Genomic DNA, 25,424 nt, shown 5'->3' with positions numbered 1-25,424 from the left:
GCATATTTAAGCCCTTTGGGAATCAGAGCTGGAGGAACCTGTTTCAAATTAACTTTGGGATTGCATATTCCAGAGGGTGCACAGAATTTCCATATATGCTAAACATGGGCTAATTCAATGTAAGATTGTTCACCAAACTCTATATAACAATACTGATCCAACCTGTGATAAATGCCGCCAAGCAGAGCAAACCATTTGCATTCTTTTTGGTCCTGTCCCTCACTACACTCATTATTATGTTTTTATATTTATATTTTGAAGTGGAAATCTCCTATCCCCTCTTCTCACTCTATGTGGATCTTAGAATTGTGTAATGTGGTGAAAATGGAGAAGATTAGAAGCGTTAAGTCAGGTTCCATCCAAAGATTTTATGACACTTGGAACCCTTTTTTTGATTATTTAAACACGTTGTTTTCATTGGACTTCCCTTAAAATAATATCTCAGGGTTTGAAGTATTTACTATAAATTCCTGATAAATATTTATGTATCACTGTTTCTTATAACTGTAATATCCTTTACAAGTTGCTTTGAATGACTGATGCTTGTATTTAGGTAGTTTTTTTTTTCTATTTGTGTATTTATTCATCTATTTTATATTTTATTTTATCTGTTTTTTTAACAACAGGCTTGTTTGATCTTTTCTCTGTTGTTGTATGTGATTTCTCTTGTTATAAACCCAATAAAAAGATAAAAAAGCTACTTACTTTCTTGCAGGGAAGTTGGGTCATGGCTCATGGGTTAGACTAATAGCTGCTGATTGATTATGATGCAGTAAGAATAAGATTAGATGAAAGCATTAATGTCAGCCTTTAGCTCTGATTGATATGTGTTTAAAAGTGCAGCCTTGGCCCGAATGTCACTGTTATATTTAGGTTCAGCAGAACGTTACACACTCCTGAGCCTCATTTCCTGGATGTCTCCCATGTCTTGATTGCTGAGGTCCAGGCTGTAAATATTGTGAAGGGTTTGAGCAGATTTATTAAATTCTTTAATGTGTCGTTGTAATAGCAGCTAGATGTGAAGTGGATATTCCCTGAATTATAGCTTGAGAGTATATGGTGTAAAAATACACTCACAAGGCACATTATTAGGCACACCTGCTTGCTTCTACACTTATTGTCTGTTTTATCAGCTCCACTTACTGTATAAGAACACTTTGTAGTTCTACAGTTACAGACTGTAGTCCGTCTGTTTCTCTGCATACTTTGGTAGCCCCCTTTTACCCTGTTCTTCAGTGGTCAGGACCACCACAGAGCAGGTATTATTTGGGTGGTGGATCATTCACAGCACTGTAGTGACACTGACTCTGTGCTGGTCTGAGTGGATCAGACACAGCAGTGCTGCTGGAGTTTTTAAACACCTCAGTGTCACTGCTGGACTAAGAATAGTCCACCAACTAGAAACAGCATCCTGTGAACAGCGTCCTGTGAACGGTGTCCTGTTACCACTGATGAAGGACTAGAGGATGATCAACACAAACTGTGCAGCAACAGTTGAGCTACTGTCTCTGACTTTACTTCTACAAGGTGGACCAACAAGGTAGGAGCAGCTAATAGAGTGGACAGTGAGTGGACACAGGTTTTAAAAACTCCAGCAGCACTGCTGTGTCTGATCCTATTTAATTGTCTCTATTGTTTTTCGGCAGCTGAGACAGGCAGCTGAAACAGGCACCATTGCAAAATGGTGGTTCATGAAAAAAAATAGTGATGTCCGTGATGTCAAATAAAATATTACAGTGATGTCAGTAAATATTGAGGAGACAGAGTTGAATGTATGGTATAAGATTAGTGCAGCTCGCACAATGTCTAGACTGTTTGGGAAATGGAAGCTGAAACTTGGGAGCAGTGATGCTCTGATAAACAGTACCATATTCTAAATATAGCACATTTGTTTTACCAGTTTTTACATTCGTATCTGTTTAGCTAACTTGATTATGTGTTTATGTTTCAGCTGTGTGCATATAGTCGGTTGCTTGGTAACACGCATGACAGTTGATTGTCGACATTGATTGAGTAGTTTAGGATTTACTAATTGGTGTTTTACTACTGTGGTGTTGATGTTGTTACTCAGTGGCATGGTGTACCCACCACATTGTTTTTTTAAAATCAATACAGCCATAATAATTTATGTCAAAAACATATGTTTAAAATATCATGAGTAGGTTCTCCTTTAGCAGCTATAGCCAGTCAGCAGCCTGTCCATGTTATCCACCCTCACACACACACACACACACACACACAAACAGCAGGCCATGTAGGAGGAGAACAGGTTGAAGGACACAGCACCTTCATGATTTTATTCCCTGCGGGTTCAGCCCAACACCACATGTGTAATATAAATGTGTAGGGGGTGAACAGAGTGAAGACACTGAAAATGGGTCATTTTATGTGTTCTTCACAGAAAATAACCAAAGGCCAAGAAATCTGAAGTAAATTGCATCATTTTTCTTTTGGTAAACATTGAAAATGGTCCCACAGGCTGGACAAGGGTTAAGATAAAATTCTTTAAAATGAGATACAATTCCTAAATTAACATAAGATTTTCTTCTATAATATGAATTTGTGAATAATCTTATTTTGACCTGTCAGATCTCAATGTAGGGCAAAATGTAAAAGTTTCTGTACTACAGCAAATTCATCATTTTGGCCACAATGTTCACTGGCTTGGTGGCCTGAGTGGCTCTAGATAGTGCTTAGATTTGAACTCATACTAATGACTTCCATGTGATGACATTGACGAATGTGAATTTAATGATTGTGATTTTTGTGTGTGTGATGGGTCATCTGTGTCGTTTGCATAATGTATTGGTTTGTGACTCTGTGTGTGAAAGCATGCTCATGTACTTGTGTGCTCCTTCCTCCGCTCTATACCTGGTGAAGCCAAGTGTGAATCTGCAGCTGCTAGGCAACCGGCGAGCGCCTTCCGTTCTGTTGCAGCGTAACAGTGATAATGAGTGTGATCCTAAAGTTTCTTCACCAAAACAATTACTGCGGAGACAGAGAGAAAGAACACAGACAAAGAAAGTGAAGGAAAGGGAGGTCATGGGTTGGTTTTGTTGAGGGTCCCTTATGTATGAAGAAGAAGAAACACACCCATAGCTTCAAAATTGGCCATCAATTAACTCTACCATGTCTAAGTGTATTTGTTTCTTTATTTGTATCTTATTTAGAAATAACTAGTACATATAGATAGTACACATTTTATTCAGAACAAAAGGTGCCTTATTCAAACTGATTTATGATTATTGTGATAAGACTATTTTGGATAACCATTTGAATATCCAAGCACCACCCTACTGTCAATAAGATTTGAATGAGTTAGAGCAGAGAAAACATAAAACAGCACAGTGTAAGAATCTCTAGGACCAAATCTTAGAATGACTGGACACAAATTAGTGTGGTCTACCGGAAACAGCACTTTAGGCTAGAAACATTCCTCACACAAGTATGAGTACATGAAAGCAAACACTTTAAGCTAAGGATGCACAGTGATGTGTGACAATCACAACAGAATCGGCACATATTTGCTTGAAAACAAAATATCAGCATCAGACAGATGTTTAGATTTGACCAGTATTTCAAACCGATGTTTGATGACATATTTATTGTACTTGCTAAAATATCTGCATTTTATTCATTTTAGTGGATTTGTAACCCTAGAGAAATAAATACTATATATTTCTGTAATGCTTATCCAAATAGATGCCGTTCCAAATTCTACATTTTGTAAATGTTTATGTATCAGCTTTGGTATCAACATCATCAGATATATACCTGAAGATATTGGTGCATCCAAACTTTAAGCTGCGTAAATTCTCTTATGTCATTGTAAGGAGTTAGCATGAGTAGTTCACTTATCAAGTACTCATTGCGTAACTATAGCCGACTAGTGAAATTTTACTCAAAATTTTTATTGATTGTGTTGGTTAATTGCGTTGTCTCGAACTAACTGATGAAAAATTGCAATGATGAGCTTAAATATGGGCAGGTGTAAAGGTGTAAAGAGACTCAATGATGGAGTGTTTTTTGTTGCACATTTCAAGGAACTTTCTACAGTTCTACCTGTGGGGCTTAGGGACAATGTTGCAGATTACAAAAAAAGGTGGAAAGCAAATAAGTGAAACAATATAAGAATAAGATCAATAACTTAAAACTAAGTTAGTTAAAACTAACTAGGCTAACAAATGATACAGCTACAGAACAAATAAAACAGGAAAAAGACAAGCAGAAGGCTTAGCACAAATTACATTAACAGATTTAAATACTAACGCTGATGCCAATGTACAGAGAAATGTCAATGATAATATTAATGCATAGCACAATGTTTATGCTAATTTTAATGCTAATCGACAAATAGAAACAGGAACAAAACAATGTTTGTCTAACAAACAGTGAAACAAGTACAAAACTAAGTAGAACAAAAGAGACTAGGAATAACAGAAGCACTTGGGCAGGGATTGATTCCAGTAACGGGAAGGATAACAAGCCACAGGTGTCAATACTCAGGAGAAGTGGGTTATATCCAATACTGCTGAATATGCTCTGCCAAGGACGGGCCTGTGACACTAGGAGAATGAAGGCTAGCTTATGATTACTTGTGAGGCCTTTCAAACTGCTAATGCAACGGTATTGGAGCTCCATGCTTGGAAGTGAGCTTTAACTTCTAATCCAGGTAACAGATGCCTGTCTTGGATGGCATCATGCTGAGAAACACTGGAAGGGGGCAAGACCATCTTACCCACCCAGAGAGAATGAGGCCAGTTGTGCTCTTTTGAGCTCCCAGTCGCGGATGTCTGTGGCATCACCAGTAAGGCTAACCCATCTGGGTTCCTTTAAGACATCTTGTAAACATTTTTTAACATTTTAATTATTTTTCAAACAAAACAAAACAAATCACTGATTTAAATCTTCAGAATCAAGAAGTGTATTGGTCCTAAGGTGTCATTGCACCCTTGTATACTGATTTCCCTTAGCCCCAGCAACATGTAAAGCAGCACGCCACACAGACATGCTAATTTGCACCTCCTTCAGGACTGAGGTTTGTAGACACCAGTGTAGCGTTAAAGTGCATGTTGTGTAAGAACGGGGCCTTGTGTTGCAGTGCACTGGCCGGGTGTCATTATTCTCGTTGGTATGCTTGTGTAGGGTATGTAGTTGTGGGGAGTGGCCAGAAGGGCGGACAGTTGGACACTTGAGGGGTTTTTTGCTCGTGTTGCTGCAGCAGCGAGCCTGCTGGGGTGTCACAGCAAAAATAACTCCCACAGCCAGCGAAGCTGTACAGAAACACCACAGGCCTCCTACTAGAAGATAATTACACAGAAGATGACACAGGTTGGGGGGGTGAACATAGAAAATCACACTCATTTGCCGTTGGTCCTCTATTCAGCTTACACTTGAAAACTTGTCAGCCTGTGCCATTTTCAGCTAGCTTGGTGAAAAATCAAATTTACAAAAGTGGACAGAAGTACATCGCTAAAAATAGAGCAAGAACTTGAATTCTGAGTCATCTTACAGGCTCCAGTATGGGTACGACTTCTGTTTCTTGTCTATTTTTATAGTTGTCAGTTTAACAACAGTGTCAGAAACCACATAAGCAAGTCTGTTTGAGATCACTGAACGTGTTGCCTCAGTCTGAAGTAAGTATGGGATGATTTAGGCATGTAGTTTATCATAATGTTAGCCTATGACTATGAGCTTAAATAACATGTTAGGTACATTAGCCTTGAAGCTCCAGTGTGAAACTGAAGAAATTAACTTCGGCGCTAAACATGTCTTGGCTGATGGACTGCATTCAAGTACAGTGTCTAAAGCATCTTCCTCTGAGAGGCTAATAGTCCAGTGGAATTCCTGTAAGAGCACAGAGTGCTGTTAATGCTTTTCCAGGCAACTGGTCTTATTTGTTCTGATTAAAACATGCTCTGTTCATTCATCAGTGACCTTTTCTGCACTTTCTAACTTTGGTTTATTATTTTCTCCCACTTTAAACTTTTTCTTCTGTTGCCACTGTTGCCCTCCTGATAATTAATGTGGTCAGTCTGTCATCACTGTGGTCCTTTGTCATCACTCACTTTCCCTTCTCTAGTCATCTTTTTAGCACTTGGTCTATATCATTTCATTTACATCCAACTCACTGTGCTTTAGTGGAAGCAGCAGATGGGAAGAAATTATATCCATCATGGAAAATGGCTTAATAAATACACTTTCGGTATTTAGCCAAAAATGTAAATTATTTCTGTTTTTTAAAGATTAAACAAAGTGTCAGCATATACTATTTGAAGGGGATTTTTAAAAAAAATTTGCATAACTCAATTGTTAAACTTTAAATGAAGTTATTTAAATTGGTTTGCTGTGAAATGCTTCATTTTAGTCAGAATTGTTCACAGACCCAGACGTCTGACCTCTGAAAGCTTTCTCACAAATGGTTACTTCAAAGTGGTTATTAATACTCTGCCATATGTCTGAGACATTGTTTTATGATTGTTTTGAGGTAAAGTTTCAACTGAAAATTTGTTGTTTTTTTTTAAATACATGCAGGATGATGTAATGCAAAATAGTACAGAATGTCTTTTTTTTTTTTATTTACTACTATTTTACCATCATCATCATTACATGCAAAAACATGTAGGTTCACCGGTGGTTTTGGATAGTAAATATAATGGTTAGATTTGTGTTGTGGGCTTTGTGACCCCTGGTTCCCATCACCACCACTGTAAAGAAATAAGTAAGCTTCTCAGGAGTTAGTTAACCACTCTGAAAGACTTTGCTTGCGTCTTAGTGACTGAATTCTGCAGAAATTTAAAACATTGTTGGAATTCCCTTTTAATCTAATGGAAATAATAATCTAGCACTTGGTTTCTGGTTCTGGATTTTATTTTTGCCAAGAAATGTATCAGTTTATCATCAAACTTTTATCAGTTATTGAACCTGTGTTTCATTGTCTGCCTTAATCTCCCCCAATTTGCTTGTGTTCCTCAGACCGCAAGTTTCTGATCGCGAATGCCCAGATGAAGAACTGTGGGATCATCTACTGTAATGAAGGTTTCTGCCAGATGTTCGGCTTCTCCCGGGCCGAGATCATGCAGCAGCCGTGCACCTGCCAGTTCCTGGTCGGTCCGGGCACCATGAAGAGTGCTCTGTCCCAGCTGGCCCAGGCCCTGCTTGGCTCAGAGGAGCGCAAAGTAGAGATCCTGTACTACTCTAAAGAAGGTAAAGTGGATATAAAGTCATGGATAGAAAATAGAAAGACAGCAGCTACACTGAGCCTTTGTTTTCTTCAGGGTTCAAAATGCTCTTTAAGCTTAAAGACAAGCATTAGGAAATGCATACAGTTTTTATTAATAATAGGAATGAATTGATATGAAAACAATATACTAATTTAAGATTTTTGGCCATGTCGTCTAGTCCCAGTATGCAGGCTCTCGGGGGGAGGGTTGTGCGCAGGAGAGGGGAAAGGGAGTACTTTAACTGCCCAGCATTGTAAATTTGAGTTGTGTGTGCTGCTGTTATTGTTTTGAAGTTGCATTGACTCTGTATGCCAGGTCCACAAAGTGTTGGTGTGGCTGCAGATTTTCATTCCAGTCAAGGACATCTGATTCTACTTGTTTAATCGTTTGGTTTCAGTTTTCAAACAATTGATCACGTGTACTTCTCCTTTGCTGAAATAGAAACCTGCAGCCACACCAGATAAGATTGGACACTCTTACCTTACATCTTGTTCAGACGTTTTTAAAAATTATTTATTAAATTATAAAAATGAAAAATACGATGTAGTGTACCTTTTAAGAAGGCATTTAAAGGCCCCATATTTCAGAAAATCACATTTTCTTTTCTTTTTTAAATGAAAGATTGATGTAGAAAATAAACACTGTTAAAATGTCTAAATGTTCTGGTCTCTCCACAGTCCTTGCAGATCACATATGACTACTCAGCTGCAAAAACAGCCCATCTTTCATTCAGTAGAGTGGTCGATTTATAAAAGACTGTGTAACAGGGCTCTTAAACATTGGATGTTTTCTCATAAGTGGGTTTCTCAAACCTGAACAGATGCTTCTTCTGCAGAAGTATTTAATAAGTCCATGTCACGAGCAGGTGGTTTAGCTCATTTGAGGGATGTGCCGTCACAGCAGTAGTGGAACTTTTGCCAGCAATAAATAGTGTTGTTTTTATTACCACTTCTATCACTGTGTGCCCATACAGGAGTCGAAGCGTCAAAGCTTCGAACCGTCAAAGCGTCAGTGCCACAGCACGAGGTGACAGCGCTAGGGCTGCATGATTAATCATATTTCCAGTGTTATCGCAGTGTGAGTTTTTGTGTTAAACACATCATCAAGGGCTGTGCTGACAGAGCAGATTAAAAGCTTGTGCACCTAGCACCAGAGAGACATCATTACATCGCTGGCACAAACTGTCAGAAGCCTAATGAGTGCACTACTCAAAAACTGCAGAAAAACTACTCCACAAACTACATCCTGGACAGGTTGCCAGTCCATCACAGGGCAGACAAACGCACTCACACCTAGGGCCAATTAATCTCCAGTTTGCCTGACTGCGTGTCTTTGTACTGTGGGAGGAAACCCACACAGACACAGCGAGAACATTAAAAAAATCCACACCAAAAGGACGCTGGCCGCCCAACCAGGAATGAAACCCCGGCCCTTGTTACTGTAAGGCAACAGCACTACCCACTGCGCTACCATGTCGCTCTAAACAAAAAACAATAAAGAAAAATATTCATTAATTCTTGTGTAACTATATAAATAAATAAATGTACATTTGTTATTTGTTGTGGTAGCCTGTATAGAAAAAAGCTAATAGAGTTAATGCTGACTGTTTCTCAGCCTTTCCGTGCACAAAAAACTAGCGTGCAGTTGTTTGCAGAACCTGTTCGGATTTTTCTTATACATCTCTCATTGCATTTCACCTTTTACTCTCTAAAAAGTCTGCATGTGGCCACTTGCCTTGGATATTTTTTTATTAGTTTTTCTCGTTTAACAAAACCTGTTTGGTCGGAATTGGAACTAACTGCATCAAAACAGATTTTATCAAAATTTGTTAACTGTAACTCCTGTAATAGCTAAGGTAATTAACTAATAGCTAATGTGGTGGCAGTAGTGGTCCAGCTGGCATCATAGATGCTGTTCCATTAACTGAAGTTTACTAAAATCAATTTATGAAATAGTGTCTAATGAAATAAACTAGATCAGATGACCAGGAGTCCAAATTGGCAGAGGAGAGCACCTTGTTTGCCACTGTGGCAGTATTTTTATTAATGTAATGTTTTCAATAAATATTTCCTTTTTTTCAAAGCAACACCTGACGGTTTTTTGGTACTGAAGCATGTTTGTTCATTGTAAATACAAGAAATTTTGCTCTTTGGTAGAAGCTTACTTCTGCTCCTGGTATGACTTTATGACTGAGTTTCTGTTATAGTTTGTAGTTTTTGACATGGTTTGGCAATTTTTGATATGGCTTGGTAGTTTTTGATATGGCTTGGTAGTTCTTGGTATGGTTTGGTAGTTTATATGGTTTGGTAGTTCTTGGTATGGTTTGGTAGTTCCGGTTATGGTTTGGTAGGTTTTTTATGGTTTGGTAGTTCTTGGTATGGTTTTGTAATCTTTATAGTTTGGTAGTTCTTGGTATGGTTTGGTAGGTTTTTGTATGGTTTGGCAGTTCTTGGTATGGTTTTGTAGTTTTTATAGTTTGGTAGTTCTTGGTATGGTTTGGTAGTTTATATGGTTTGGTACTTCTTGGTATGGTTTTGTAGTTTTTATAGTTTGGTAGTTCTTGGTATGGTTTGGTAGTTTATATGGTTTGGCAGTTCTTGGTATAGTTTGGTAGTTTTTTATGGTTTGGTAGGTTTTTATGGTTAGGTAGATCTTGGTGTGGTTTGGTAGTTTTTATCATTTGATAGTTATTGTATGGCTTGGTAGTTTTTTATGGTTAGGTAGATCTTGGTATAATTTGGCAGTTCTTGGTATGGTTTGGTAGGTTTTTGTATGGTTTGGTAGTTCTTGGTATAGTTTGGTAGTTTTTTATAGTTTGATAGTTCTTGGTATGGTTTGGTAGTTTTTTATGGTTTGATAGTTATTGGTATGGTTTGGTAGTTTTTATGGTTTGATAGTTATTGGTATGGTTTGGTAGTTTTGTATGGTTTGGGATTTTTTTATGGTTTGGTAGTTCTTGGTATGGATTGGTAGTTTTTATGGTTTGGTAGGATTTTTATGGTTAGTTAGATCTTGGTATGGTTTGGTAATTTTTATGGTTTGGTGGTTCTTTGTATGGTTTGGTAGGTTTTTGTATGGTTTGGTAGTTGTTGGTATGGTTTGGTAGGTTTTTGTATGGTTTGGTAGTTCTTGGTATGGTTTGGTAGGTTTTTGCATGGTTAGGTAGTTCTTGGTATGGTTTGGTAGGTTTTTTATGGTTGGGTAGATCTTGGTATGGTTTGGTAGGTGTTGGTATGGTTTGGTAGGTTTTTTATGGTTTGGTAGTTCTTGGTATGGTTTGGTAGGTGTTGGTATGGTTTGGTAGTTCTTGGTATGGTTTGGTAGGTTTTTGTATGGTTTGGTAGTTCTGGATCCAGTCCGGTAGGTCCTGTATCTGGCTGGTTCCTGGTACAAATTAAGCCCTGATTACAACATGCTTTTGCCATAGCTGGTGATGAAAGTGGCTCTGAGGGTTTATTCGGGACGTGGTAGGAGTAATGGAGGCTTTAAACGTGCAGACGTTTGATAGTTTTACAAGAACCGTGTCAGCCAAACAGAGAAGCGTGTTTATTTCTCCGCTCCTCCAGCTCTTCCTGTCATCCTGCTCTGGACATGCACACTGAGAGCCGCTCCACACATCGGTACATCCGCCTGTGTGTCTGTTGGAAAGTGGACAGGTGTTCCTGGGTTGTGAAGCAGTGCATTGATAACATTACCATGACAACAGGACTCCAGAGACCGCACCGCTCACACCATGAGCACTCAGCTAAAACACGGTGCTCGGACAACACGCACGCGCTCGCCCCAGCTATATTTAGACCCTTGATGGCCGGCTGTAGTCCGGAACAGAGGGGGTCCGGTTGGGAGCCTAATCACGCCGCTCTTTCTGTTTTTTCTTTACTCCTCACTGTCACTTGTTTCTCATTTCATCCCCTTTTCTTGCTCTTCTTTTTTCTGCACCCTCTAACCTCTGCCATGCTTTCCTCGCTCTGTCCATTCTTTCTCTCTGTCTCTCTTCCACTGTCTTTCTCTCCGTTTCTTTCAGTCTTTTTCTCAGTCTCTCTTTTTCTTTCTTTCTCTGTTTTTCATCCTTTCTTTCTTTTCTCTCTCTGTCTCGGTCTCTCTTACCCTCTGTTTTCTTTTTTCTCTCTCTTTCTCTGTCTCTCTCTTACCCTTTGTGTTTTTTTTTCTCTTCTTTTTCTCTCTGCCTTTCTCTTACTCTCTTTTCTTTTTTTCTCTCTGTCTCTCTTTTGTTCTTTTTTCGCTGTCTCCCTCTTACCCTCTTTTTTTCTCTCTGTCTCTCTTATTCTTTCTTTCTTTCTTTATTTTTTCTCTCTGTCTCTTACATTTTCTTTCTTTCTTTCTTTCTTTCTTTCTTTCTTTCTTTCTTTCTTTCTTTCTTTCTTTTTTCTCTCTGTCTCTCTTACCCTTTCTTTCTTTCTTTCTTTCTTGTTCTTTTGCTCTCTCTTTTCCTTTCTTTTTCTGTCTCCCTTTCTCTCACGTCCCCTTCTTTTATCTCTGTCTTCTTTCTCTTATTCCCTCTCTTTCTATCTCTCTCTGCCTGTAACTCTCTCACTGTCTGTCTCTCTCTCTCTAATTCTATCTCCTCCGCTGAGTTAAAACAGGTTTCTCCTAAAAACGTGGAGTGTAATTGCCATATTTCAGGGGAAGTAGGAAAGTAAAATGTGCCATAAAAAGATTTTTATGGTGCTTTCAGAGAATAAACAGCCCAGAAAAGTCCATCTGAGGTTTTACTGTAACAAGGCCTTTATGTCTGCTTTACTCCCTTCAGCTGTGTGTGTGGAAGAAGAGGTCGTTGTTTGCTCCTGTCATTTGCTCCTGTCATGCTCCTGTCATGTTTAGATGTTTGTGTGTAATTGTTTATGTGCTGTAGGTGGGAGTTAAACCTCTGAGCTTGTTTAGTCAGAGTGTGTATGTGTCTATGGGTCCAAGTGGAGTCCAGCTGCTGTTCTGCTATCTTTAACAGCCACACTTATCATCAGTGATCATATAGCATTGTAATTTTATTCTAACCTGTCTTTTTATATTAACTTTGCCTTCAGCTGTGCTTTTCTTATTAAGGACCACAAACTCCAAATACTGTCATCGCTCCTATTTTTTTTATTAAAAAAAAGAAATGAAAAAGGAAACGAAAGCATTAGAAAAATACTCCAGACCTTCAAATTGTAATGTTGCTTTGACTGAACAAATGTTTCAGTGATCTGAAAGAGCAGAAATGATTTGAATCTCTATCTGGATATTCTGTGCACTCAGGCTTGTTCAGAAACGGCTGTACAGAATCTAATACACTGAAAAATGGGTCATGATTAAAATGTGTCAAGTGATTGCACATAAAATATATTATGTCAGCACGGTTGCTACACTTAAGTTTGCTTATTTTGGTGAGAATTGTGTTGATGTCAAAAATTTTGTTCATGTACTTGACACATTTGAATCATGTTGTTTGCAAGAACGTAAATGTTCCTGGTCAAATTACATGTTTTTTTGGTTTTCTAAGTAAAAACAAGTTGACATCCTCCTACAGAGACTTAATTATGGGATTTTTCTGCCAATCAGTGCACAAATTGTATTATTTATTATATAATAGTTTTATGTAGTTGAACATACTGGAAATAATACAACATAATAATAAGAATAATAACTTTTGCACATGTAGCAATTTATATTTTTGTTTTTTAATGTGTTAAATTCAACAAATAAACAATAACTGTGCATTAAAATTAGAAAACCAACAGAACATGTCACAAGACTTTTGCATAAATTCGGTGCACCATTTTTTGCTGTGTACCAATAGTAGAGGCTGATATCTTATTAGGATCTGAATTAAATGAAGAGAGAAACTTTCATGTTGTTACTTGCATGCAACATAATTTCTGTGCACCTTGACATTTACGCAAAACAACTCAAAAACAATCCAAGTTACACATTTGGTTACTCCACTAGTTAGCAGGTTGGTTTTGGTAGACCATATCTTATTTTTAAATATAGAACGTCTTCTGCATTGTATATTTACATATTTCCAGCACTGTAGCCTTTGTTTGATGAGGAGAAGAAAAAAACTTCCTTTACTTAGTGTAAGTGGAATGGAATGGAACCAGACTCAATGGAACCAGACTTTTTTCCAAGTCATTTTATGTCATTTCTTTTTGTCCACTCATCATGAAATTTACAGACAATGTGAAGGGTAACAGGTACTTTCAAATTATGTCAAAAACTGAAAAATGGAGGTACAAGGTTCTGTCCCAACAACAGCGAGATATATCGGGGTTAGTCTTAGCCTTACAAGGACACCAGATCATTTTCATTTCCATTTGTACCTCTTTGAGCAATTGAGCATGTCGGGTGTCTCTGCACTCACAGCTCTTTCAGTGGAATTTCGGAGATCATCCAGTGTTGTGACACCAACGATGAGTGCTCTGAGCTTTGTTGGCGGTTCATTGCCGATGAAAATCACATTTTTACAGTTATGACGGATTCACTCTTAATGAAGTGGAGAATGTAGAGTGCTTTCTGCTCAGGGGTCTCCATCTCCTCGCAGACTGAAGGGAGCCATCTTCTGGTGACAGTCAGAAACTCTATGATCCCTTCTTTCAATTGGTATGTGATTGGTTCCTAGGCGCCTCACTGTTGTAAAAATATGCGCCTTCAAATCAGGTGAATCTTTTTAAATCACCGAAACCATAAGAAATATTAATTATACTGTAACATACATTTTGGCCATATCTCTGATTACTGCTAGTAAGCACATTTGTTTTCTTTGTGTTCATGGCTGTTGCTGACTTAAAGGTATCTAAAGTTTCTGGCAGTTTGGGATGCACTTGAGTTTTTTCAGTTTTAACTGAATGAGTGATACAGTTTGGTGCACTAGAATATACAGCTATATTTGGAGCTCAATCTAGATGAGAAAATCAAATGTTGAACATGATGAAAATGTAGAAAATAAGAATCACTTCATGTGAGAATGCTTCATTTTTATAGAAAAGTCATGTTTTATTGAAAGAAACATTGCGGTACACAACCCCCCCCCCCAAAAAAAAAAAAGCCAATTTTGGTGGGTCCTTTCACTCTTATCAGATGTATAGGACTCCCCCGAAACCCTCATTGTAATTCATGTATATCATTATAAATCATGTAATTTATAATTGTGTTAGAATAGCACTCTTAAGGCTCTGCAGTTTCTTATTAATGTGTTATGTTTGTCTTTGTCCTTTTTGTTTGTGCACATTCTTTCTCACCTTATCTTACCTTATCTCTGGGTCTATTGTCTCTTTCACACTTTTTCTCTCCATTTCAGGGACATGTCGGCCGTGTTTGGTGGATGTTGTTCCAGTGAAGAATGAGGAGGGCGTGGTCATCATGTTCATCCTCAACTTCCAGGAACTGCTGGAGCCTGCACTGAAAAAGGGCTTCCGTCAGCGGGTCACACAAAGCTGGATACGCTCAGGTGTGTTTCAGTATGTTTATGTGAGTTTGTTATGGACTTATACACTTGTATGTTGACATGCTTTTGGACTGTTTCAGTGCGTCAGTTTGTTGCACACTTTTCCAGACATTTCAAAAGTGAACAGCGCAAAGCCGTATTCAAATGTCTTGGAGGCCAGTGTAAATATTGAGCTGTGTCTCAGTTTGCATTTTACCCAAGGCTGTATTTGATAAAGGTGGTGTCTTATAGTCTGGTTTATATATTTTTTATTTATAAACACCCGTGTGTGTGTGTGTGTGTGTGTATATACACACACACGCACACACACACATCTATGGGTGTGTATAAATAAAAAATCTATATTTAAAAAAATCTATATTTTTTATTTATACACACCCATGTGTGTGTGTGTGTGTGTGTGTGTGTAGTGTATATGTGTATATATATATATATATATATATATATATATATATATATATATATATATATATACACACACATACATACACATACATGTGTGTGTGTGTGTGTGTGTGTGTGTGTGTGTGCGTGTGCCCACGCGCGTGTGTGTATGTGTGTATATATATATATATATATATATATATATATATATATATATATATATACACATATACACACATACACATACGTACACACACACACATGCTGCACCTGTGGTCAAAGGTTAAAGGTTTATGGAACCAGAATGTCCCGCTTATCATTTATTTTTCATTTTTAAGGTCAAATGTCCACCAGGGGAGTTTGGAGAAAAGTTATTTGGGATGAGCTCTTGGGAAACACAAGTTGCAGGCTTTGTGGTCCATTGAAACACAAACACTGAAAAAAAAGTGCTGCATTGAATACATGTGTATCATTTTCACATGAATAAAGTATCTTATCTCAGTTGTGGCTAGACGCATATAAAGTGAAAGACAAAGCTGTGCTGAAGAGATGTATTTTATTCATGATTTTAAAAAATTGACTGCATCAGTTGTTGGTTGAGATGCCAGTCTGAGCCACAGCAGAGTGATCATTTATCCCCAAATATTTTGTCGCCCAAAAATGAAAAGATATATAAATAATTTCTGAAGCAGCCCTAAGTGGACATTGTTTTCTTTAATTGCAGTCAATTGTAACTGGTTCTGCACAGATGTGCTTAGTATATGTAAGCACTGTAAAATCAGGTTAAAGAGGAATTCCAGCGATTGCTGAAAATTTCTGCTTAAATAAATCATTGAGATGTAAACAGTCTTTCAGAGCGGTTTGGTGTGAAATGGCCAGTTCTGGAGAAACTTAAACCAGATGGAAACCAGTTGTCTGAAGGGTTTAATGGCTCTAAAATCTCCTTCAAAGGCAGTTTCTCCACACAATATGATGTCTGAGACATTGTTATATCAGTTTTGAGAAAAGCCATTATTAATAGGACCCCTGGTTCCTATCACCACCACTGTAAAGATGTTGAGATTGGTACATTTGTAACACAGAGCGATGAGGAGACGGACGCATGTGCAGAGAAAAGCAAGATTTATTACGGGCAAATCCAAAATCAGGGTCTAGACGGTCCATGGTCTGTGAGCCAATACAGAGATAAGGTGGGAAGGACATAATGAAAATAAACAGGTTAAACAAACAACAGGGCTGGAAGATCAAACAACATACAACACATCAAACCCTAAACATGAAACATAAAAAACAGCCAACACAAGGGTCAAATACAAAACAAGGATAACAAGGGACAGGTGGAACACAGGTGGAACGAATCATGAGCGGAGTCAAGAAAACAAGGCATAGGACTGAGACGGAATCACAACAAATGCACGTGGAAGAGTGGGAGGAACCCATCGTGACAGCATTTCTCTAGAACAACATGATTTACATCAAAGCACTGTGAATGATTGAATGAATGTTTACATCTCAAAGACTGAATTATGCAGACATTTTGAAAATGTTATACTGGTATGAGTGTAGGTTTTATACCAATTGGTATTATATAAGTGTCATTCCTTGATGTGTGTTTTTCAGCTCAGAAACGCAAGCTGAGGTTAAGAATGCCCTCTCTGAGGGTCACTCGCCAGCCTTCCTTTTCCAAAGACCAGTTCGAGGGAGTGGTGGTGGACTACCTACAGGTGCTCACATATTTGCACAAAAACACATTCACAAATGAACCCAACTAAATGCCATCCAATTCTATCCTTTTTCTTCACACAAAAAATGCTTTTTATCACCTTAAACTACTTGCTTTTAAATTGATAAAAAACATTTTATTAAAAGTGGTATGATATGCATTTTTGTTTATACAGGAATCTATTCAGTTTGTTGGTTTCATAGCTGTTAAAAAGGTGTAAAAGAATTTTTAAACAGGATCATCAGTTCCACCACCCAGAAAATGTCAGGTGGCAGAACCACATATTTTAAAGTTACCATTACTAAAACATGTATAAACTAATGTTTGTAAACCTGTATAAACGTTTTTCCTTATATTTTATACATACCGTTGCCAATTATATGAGCATAATAAGAATTGATAATATGATAATACGATTGACAAATATTGACAAATGATCATATCTTTATATAATAATATCACATTTTTGTGGTGGTCCTGCGGTTGCACCACCTGACTTGGTAAACTGAACCAGCATAATCACGATTAAAAAATGATACTGTTTTAAAATCAGTGAAAGCGCTACTGGCCTAGGCATTGCACCATGAAGGGCACGTGATGTCTTTTTTTTGATGATATGACTGAATGTAATACTTTTAAAAATGCTGTATTTTGAAACATGTTATGAAACCATAAAATTGTGCCAAATTATTTTATATACAACTTTATATGAATAAATCACTTGATTTAGTAATCTGTTTATATGGTTTATCTGTCTCATGACCTTTTTAGACTTTGTTAGACATAGTTAGACATAGACATAATTAGACATATTAAACCGTCGCAAAAATACTTCAGTGCCTCAAAGCAGCGCAACAGTGACACTGGCTGTCCGGTAGCTATGGTAGCTGGGTACACATTTGTATTTCCCCTGTTAGGTCCAACCTTGCTACTAAGGTACCGGGCTGGCGGCCATGCCGGTGGACTGTCTTAACAGTTGTGGACAACGAGCCCACTCGGTAGAGGCTGTGGGCTAGCTAAACCGAAGAGGTAATGGCATGCCCGCCCAGGCAGCGGGGTGTTGTCAAAGTATGGCTAAAACGAAACTGAAGAATGGGCTTCAGTACCCTGCACGTCATCAGGTGCGATGTGCTGGGGGTCTGTGAAACACGTCAGAGGAAGTAGTTGAGTGCCAGATGGAATGATGGCAGCGTCGTGAGACTAGGATGTGAAGAAGGCCAAAGAGCGATCAGAGGCGTCGGATTCATCGTCAGTAAGGAATGGGCCTCAAGGATTACCTCTTGCCAGCTCGTCTCTGCGAGAATAGGTGTGCTGAATCCTCGACTCTCAGGAAAGGCCACCCTGAAAATCGTCCAGGCGTATGCTCCCATAACCAACAGCGATGACAAGGAAGTGGAGCAGCTCTATCAGGAGCTAGAAGACATTCTAGTCTCCAAATCCACTTACACCGTCATGATGGTAGATTTCAGTGCAAAGATCAGAAGAGGACGACAAGGTGAAAAGTACGTGGGAAGATTCGCGCTCAGTGAAAGGAATTTGAGAGGCGAATGACTGGCCTCCATGGCGGAGGCCAAGAGGCTATACGTGGGTAACACTCTGTTCCGGACTACATCCTGGTCAACAAGTGACGCATCGTGCAGGACATCTCGTTGGATGATTGTGTTGGATGAGCAGAGGGAGAAGAGGGCACTGCATCTGATGTCGAGGGAACAATGGGTGAAGGTCGTGAATGAGGCACAGCTGAGGGATGCCGTAGCGAATGAATGATGGGATCTGCTTCAGGGGATTAATGAAGACTACAATTCGCTCGTTCAGAAACTGAAAGAAAGCTTGAGGAAGGCGAAAGTTGCAAGCCCAAAGGAGCCATGTGGAAGGATCTTGGAGGGGACCAAGAAGATGATAGAGAAGCGGAGGAATATGAAATGTGATGGATCAGACCTGTTTGAGTATTCTATCCTCTGCAAAGCAATACGACAACATCTGGAGGAAGACTTCGAGAAGTTTAGGAAAGAAAAGTTCCTGAAGGCTGCACAAGACAGGAAAAGCCTCAAGCAATGCGAAAGGAAGATGGCACTCTATTGAGCGGAAGTGACGATGCTGAAGAACAAGGATGGCATCGTGGTAAATAACAGGAGAGTAGTGGAGGAAGTCTGCAAAGCCTTCTACACTAATCTCTTCAAATCGACCATACATGTCCATCCATTGTCGCCAGTGAAAGAACAGGAAAGAGTGCCACCTATTCTGGCCAGCGAAATTGAGAGGGCCCTGAAGTTGATGAAGAAAAGAAAAGTACCAGGAAAGGACGGCATTACCTCGGAAATGCTGCAGGCCGGCGGAAGAGAGCTGTGGAAAATCCTCGCTCTATACTTTGACCGCTACCTCGCAGAGCGAATAATACCCTCTGAGTGGAAGGAGTTCAATACGGTCCTGCTGTACAAAAAGGGCGATCGAGAAGATCTCAAGAACTATCATCCTATATGCCTCCTGTCCCACATCTGCAAGCTGTTCACAAAGATAATCATTGAACGATTGTCTCAACATCTGGAGGAACAGCAACCGAAAGAGCAGGCGGGCTTCCGAAAGAAGTACAGCACGATGGACCACATATTCACTCTCACTCACAGTTGCTAGAACGAGCGAGAGAGTACCGGCTGCCACAGTGTGTTGCGTTCGTCTATTACGAAGAGGCCTTCGACAGCGTTGAGATCAACGCAGTAATGCAAGCCCTCAAGGAGCAAGGAGTTGCCAACACTGGGTGCATGACGGATGTGGCGCTGCTGCAGTCGCCTGTGCGCGTCCTGGTCAAGAAGGGCGTCAAGCAAAGAGACACCATCTCTCCGAAGCTCTTCACGGCGTGTCTCAAGATGGTCATGCGAAACATAGACTGGGACGGTGGAGTGAAGATTAACGGCAAGCGGCTCACCCACCTTCAATTCGCAGATGACATCGCGCTCATCGCAGAAAGCACCAAGGAGTTGCAGACCATGCTGAGTGAGCTGGACACCAGAGGCTCAGCAGTTGGCTTGAAGATCAACCGCGCCAACACCAAATACATGCGGTCAGATGGCGTGGCTCCCGGTAAAATTGTGGTTGGAGGTGATGAATTAGAGGAGGTGGAAAGCTACGTGTACCTTGGGCAGGAGGTGAACGAGACACAACTCGTGAAGAATAAAATCAGGATGGAAGGCGTTCAACTCGGTGAAGGATGTGCTGAAGGCGAAGTTGGATAAGGCCACTCGCACCAACCTCTTCAATGGCACAGTCTTACCTGCGATGCTATACTTAAGTGAGACCTGGGCCACTACGAAGAGGGAGGAAAAATGACTACTAACCATGCAGAGGGCCATGGAAAGATCAATGCTGGGAATTTCGTTGCGAGATCACATCCGGAACGCGGAGATCAGACGTAGATGTGGTGTGAAAGACGTGATCGCAGAATAACGGCAGGCCAAGCTCAGATGGGCTGGCCATGTCGCACGGTTCACCGACCATCGGTGGACCCATGCAGTTGCTGAGTGGTATCTGCGCGAGTGGAAGAGACCACTCGGAAGGCCTCCAATAAGATGGGAAGATGAGATACGAAACACCATGGGAAGCTTGTGGAGGAGACTGGCAAGATCCCGTATGGAATGGAAGCAGTTTTGTGACCAGCAACGTCCACAAGACGTCTGATGGACTGGTCGGTCAAGTGGTCAAGACATAATGGCCTGAAATTAGTTTTATATTAATGTACTGAAAATGTTTTCGCATAAAGGAGATATTGTAGAATAATATGATATATTATGTATTTATAAAATTATAAAATTAAAAGTGATTATAAATTCAGCAGAATGTGTCAGGAGACGGGATCTTTATACTTGGTAAGTTTATTGATGTGTATACAGTGAATCAGGTGCAGAAACCACTTGGTCATCAGTATGTCATCAGTCTTTTGAACGCATTTTGACAGACGGTAGAAGGAGGTAAAGATGAAAGATAGATGGAGAAGGTGAAGACGACAGTGTTATCACCTCAGGAAGCACTTCCTCAGAATCAGTATAGCTGACACAACAAAGAGACAACATATGTTTGATGTGTCTAAATTAAAGGGTTGTTGCCAGATAAAGCGTATCCTTTACAACATCCTCAGCAGCAGTGGTCTGCGGAGGAGTCTTTGTCTGTATCTATCACCAAATGATACACTCTTGAGGATTCATAACTGCAGCACTGTCACAGCTTCTGACCTCTGATCAGCTGTGAGGCTGAAGTTTGAGGTGTTTGAACTGTGAGCGAGAAGTGAGGAAGGCAGCTTTAAAAAACACTGCAAGCTGAAATTAAACAAATGAAACGAGGATCATTATCCCTCCCCACAGCTTGCATTAGTGTTGCACATGTGGAGAGATTCAGCACAAAGCCTTACAATTTTTTTCTGTTTTCTCTAACCACAAAATCATAACTGAAGTAGAACTGTCACTGCACAAATTAGTTAAGATTATGACTGCCCCCGTTCAGCTCGTAACATTAACCTGCTTTCGCCAGTTTTATTTTGATTAAGCACTTCTTTTTGGGTTTAGCTGTGAGTTAGCTTTGTCTCACTCATTGTTTGGTGGCTTCGCTGCAATATTAACCCTTTACATACTCAAATCATTGTGACAACATGACAACTTCACAGGGCAGGGATAAAATTATAGCTGGCCATTCATATAACAACAGGACATTCATGATAAACTGGCACTAATTTTCAGAACAAATAGGAGTAACACACATTTAAAAACAAATTCTCTTGTGGTCCCTCCAAACTGTATCTCTTCATTTTTTGTAGAAGCTTGTAACACAGAGGATCATAGGAATACACTGGTGCCTATGCAGAATTCTGCCAAAAGAAGGATGCATTTCTCGGATCAAAGGATCAAGAATCCTTTTTTTGAAATAGACAAAACGTAGGACATATGGAACCAAGAAATGAGACCATGGAAGATCACAGCCCCGTGAATGAGACACAGTGATTTTATGGTGTTTTCTGTCATAAAGTCTAAAGGGTGTCATTAGACATACTACAGTGAAACTAATCTGTCACTCAACTGTACACACAGCTTTTCAACAAATTCAGATGGCAATAAAATCTTTCCATCTGCTTACAGACACAAATCTCTCTCTCTCTCTCTTTCTCTCTCAGCCCCCTGTTGAGGATGTGGCTCTGAAGGACTTCCCTGTCCCATCTAAAGACAGTTATCTGCAGTCTGAGACTCAAGCTTTGATCCAGCAGGAACGTTCAGTGCCGGGTTTCTCCCCCACTCCCTCCAGCCTTGACCCTGGTGGGCCACCGCTCCCCCACAGACGCTCCCAGGAGAGCGTCCGCAGCCTCCGTAGAGCCTCTTCACTGCACGACATTGATGGCATGAGGGACCAGTGGAACGGTGTGTATGTTTTTGTGTGTTTGTGTATCTGTTAGAGCCCGACTGATATCAGTGACTCTTTACTAACACTGATAACAATTGCTAGACACTGAAATTCAAATAACCGATAACAATAATGTTGGCAGATCTAATTTTATGTGGTCAAAAACTTGTGTGGGCAGATCTAATGCCCATCACAAATCTTATTTTGGTGTGGCTGTATAGATAATGATTAGGATTAAGAGCAGAAGGCCTTATGTGCTTCTTGTCCCTGAGCAGAGGAGGAGAGGGAATCACAACAGTGTGCAGGCCCTCAGCCACTGCTGACTGTAAGGACAGGCCTGTCTGCGGATGATGAAAGCTGTTCTTTAAAGCTGATTAGTGCTTTCTCGCCATGCCACAGGCCTGTTTGATCGTGTCTCTCATCTCTGGCTGAAGAGGAGCTGGGCCGGAATCTCATTACTCTTGAGAACCAGCATGCTCTCCCCCATGGTGTGAGGATATACTCTTACTTAAATGAGAGGGTTAATACAGAACTATCAGTTAGAATTGTTATATCTGAAGCTTGTATTTGACAGAAAGAGGATAAAGGGAAATTCCTTTCTGTGACACAAAGATGACACAGTTTAATGCTTAGAAGCTGGTATGACAAGTTGTTTTAAAAAATTCATAAATCCATAAAATAAAATACATTTTCACTGTACAAAACCATTGGAATTTACAGTTACATATTTAGTAGATCTAGGACAGTCTCCTTTTGCACCAAAGGGGCAAAAAAACCTAAAGGCATTTTCACTCTGAGTTTTAGGGACAAGAAAGAAAAGGAAACAAGTTTGATTTTTAAAAAGTACACAGGATCACTGGAACCGTCTGACATCAGAGGTCATGGTTACTCAAGAGTTGATCACTCCTGTTAATGTTCAGTGCTCTGAACTGAAGCAGAACCTCAAACTTCACCACACAGACTGCGCTGCTGGAGGACTTCTGTGCCATCAGTTCTTATGGGAGTTGGTGTGACTCTCTGTGCTATTCAACCATGCTACTGTATAAGCAGAATAAGTATCTATTAAAAAAAGCAATTTAGTCATATAACATTCTGAATAAAATACTTTGCCATAATTTTATATTTAAAACCTTTAACATCATAATGTGTAAAAAAGTTTCAGTTAAGTATTCAGTTAATAGAAAAACTTCCTATTTCCTCAAATGTCATACGGCGCAACCAAGAACAAAGGACTTTTATTCTGATATGCTTCTAAGAAAGAATTGTCAGGGTAGTGCCCTATCAAGAAGACCCCAAGTGACCTTCATGGTGCAATACCAAGGCCAGTTGCCCTGTCACTATTTTTCAAAAATGGCCATTTTTTTAAGTTGTGGTAAGGCTGGTTCAGTATACCAAGTCAGGTGGTGCAACCCCTGATAAACTATAAAGATGTAGTAGTATTATTATTGTAGTGTTTATTTATTTGGAAAAAAGGATGTGTACAAATACAAAGACTAGTTTATATACATTTCGGTGATGTTAAATTTGAAAATGAAATAATGAATTTATACCATGCTAAAAGCTATGAAACCAATATCAACACAATAATAGATTCCTTTACACGCTTAGCATGTTGAAAGCTTTATTTGTCCTTGACCCTTTTACACAAAAAATATGACTGAATGTATAGCAGAATGACTTCTAAGGGCTTATTGTGCATTGTGAGGTGAGGAATAGGAAAAGGTCTGTGTGGGCCTCTGTAGGCACTGAGTAGGGCTTGCTGGCTTCCTAGAGAGAGTGCTCATTGCTTGAGCACGTGAGGTAGCCTGGCAGGCCTTTCTGGAGCTCTGCTGCCAATCAGTGCTTTTGTATGCCTGTGATTACCACCAGCCATCATGAGTGACGTTACTGCAGCTGCTTGCATGTGTGCACTGTGTGTATGCTTAGGCTCCTCTGTGTGTTTATATGTATATGACTCATAGATACACATTTGCATAGATACTTCTGCACATTTTAATGCACACTTACTGTTTGCGTGCTGGATTGAATATATTAAGAAGGTAAACATAAAACGCAGCTTGTGCAAAAGTTATGGCACTTTTTTATGTTTCCATGCCCAGGTTTGTACTGTTCCCTCATTATTTCACGTAGAATTAAGCAGATATGTTTTTCTGTGTCTCCGATGAGTTTTTTCAGCCTAATAATGCCTTGCCACCCTTGCAGTGAAGCACTTTTAACCTCAATTTCAGAGTAATCAGCAACAGATTTCAGCTGCAAAAGACACACTTGGAATGAACTATAGACATTTTATCTGCTTACTTGTACTTGAGCAAATGCTTGAGTAATCTGGCCATGAAACAGCTTAGCAGCCAATGTCCTATTACATTTGTGCTCCTGAAATGAGCAATTTATTAAAATGGCTGTAATTACTAAACTGTTCACCTGATTTGAATGTAAATACCCTTAAGTTGAAGTCTCACATGAATACATCATACGTAAAAGTATGTATACAGCTTGTTAAGTAAATGCATGTCTTAGGAGACACAAGAAGTGACCTGATTTGATATTGACCCTCAGATCTGAAGCCCAATAATGTGAACTCCACCTCGGATTCAGATTTGATGCGGCATCGTGCCATTGGACGGATCCCTCAGGTGACGTTGACATTTGGCTCAGACCGGCTCAGGCCGCCGTCCCCCACCGAGATCGAGATCATCGCACCCAGCAAGATCAAAGACCGCACCCAGAACGTCTCCGAGAAGGTCACACAGGTCACCCAGGTAACAGTCTTGTCTGTGCACACACTCGGGAGGGGGGGGGTAAAATGTCAGCTCTGTGCCTCAAATACAAGTACTTTGTCACGATAGATCCAAGGGTTTTGATCTATAATCTCCTGTCATGCAAACTATTGACTAAATATTTGTACATTTTGCCATGATCATGCTGAGCAAATAGTGCAGTGGGGTCCAAAAATCTGAGAGCACTTTGAAAATCTATTTTTTTATTTAACCCTGTAAATAAACAACAGAGAGTTGTAGAATTTAGAAAAATTAAAATAAAGAAAAGTTATGAGAAGTCAAAGTATAACGCTGGGGAGCAATGATGAGGCAGACACATTTGCTGAGAGAAGCGAGATTTATTAGGGGCAAATCAGGGTTAAGACAGTCCAGGGTCAAAGAGCAAACACGGAGAAATGGAGGGACAGACATAACAAAAAGGAATACAGACTAAACACAAAAACAGAGACTAGGACAAATAACGGAGGCCAGAAGATACGACTCCAAACAATACCATA

General features: G+C 39.7%; 1 protein-coding gene across 3 annotated transcripts in view; it reads left to right on the top strand.

Annotated features, from left to right (window-relative positions):
• Positions 1-25,424, top strand: part of kcnh6a (potassium voltage-gated channel, subfamily H (eag-related), member 6a) — an 89,609-nt gene that overhangs the window by 13,601 nt on the left and 50,584 nt on the right. For all 3 annotated transcript variants that reach the window (XM_017697493.2, XM_017697495.2, XM_017697494.2), the window contains 5 exons: positions 6,976-7,206; positions 14,518-14,667; positions 16,669-16,772; positions 21,927-22,167; positions 24,707-24,909. In XM_017697493.2, the coding sequence (XP_017552982.2) occupies positions 6,976-7,206; positions 14,518-14,667; positions 16,669-16,772; positions 21,927-22,167; positions 24,707-24,909 (929 nt within the window). The remainder of the gene's footprint in view (positions 1-6,975; positions 7,207-14,517; positions 14,668-16,668; positions 16,773-21,926; positions 22,168-24,706; positions 24,910-25,424) is intronic.

This window comes from Pygocentrus nattereri, chromosome 14, assembly GCF_015220715.1.
Source record: "Pygocentrus nattereri isolate fPygNat1 chromosome 14, fPygNat1.pri, whole genome shotgun sequence".
Taxonomy (NCBI): domain Eukaryota; kingdom Metazoa; phylum Chordata; class Actinopteri; order Characiformes; family Serrasalmidae; genus Pygocentrus; species Pygocentrus nattereri.
This window is presented reverse-complemented; position numbering and strand designations above follow the sequence as displayed.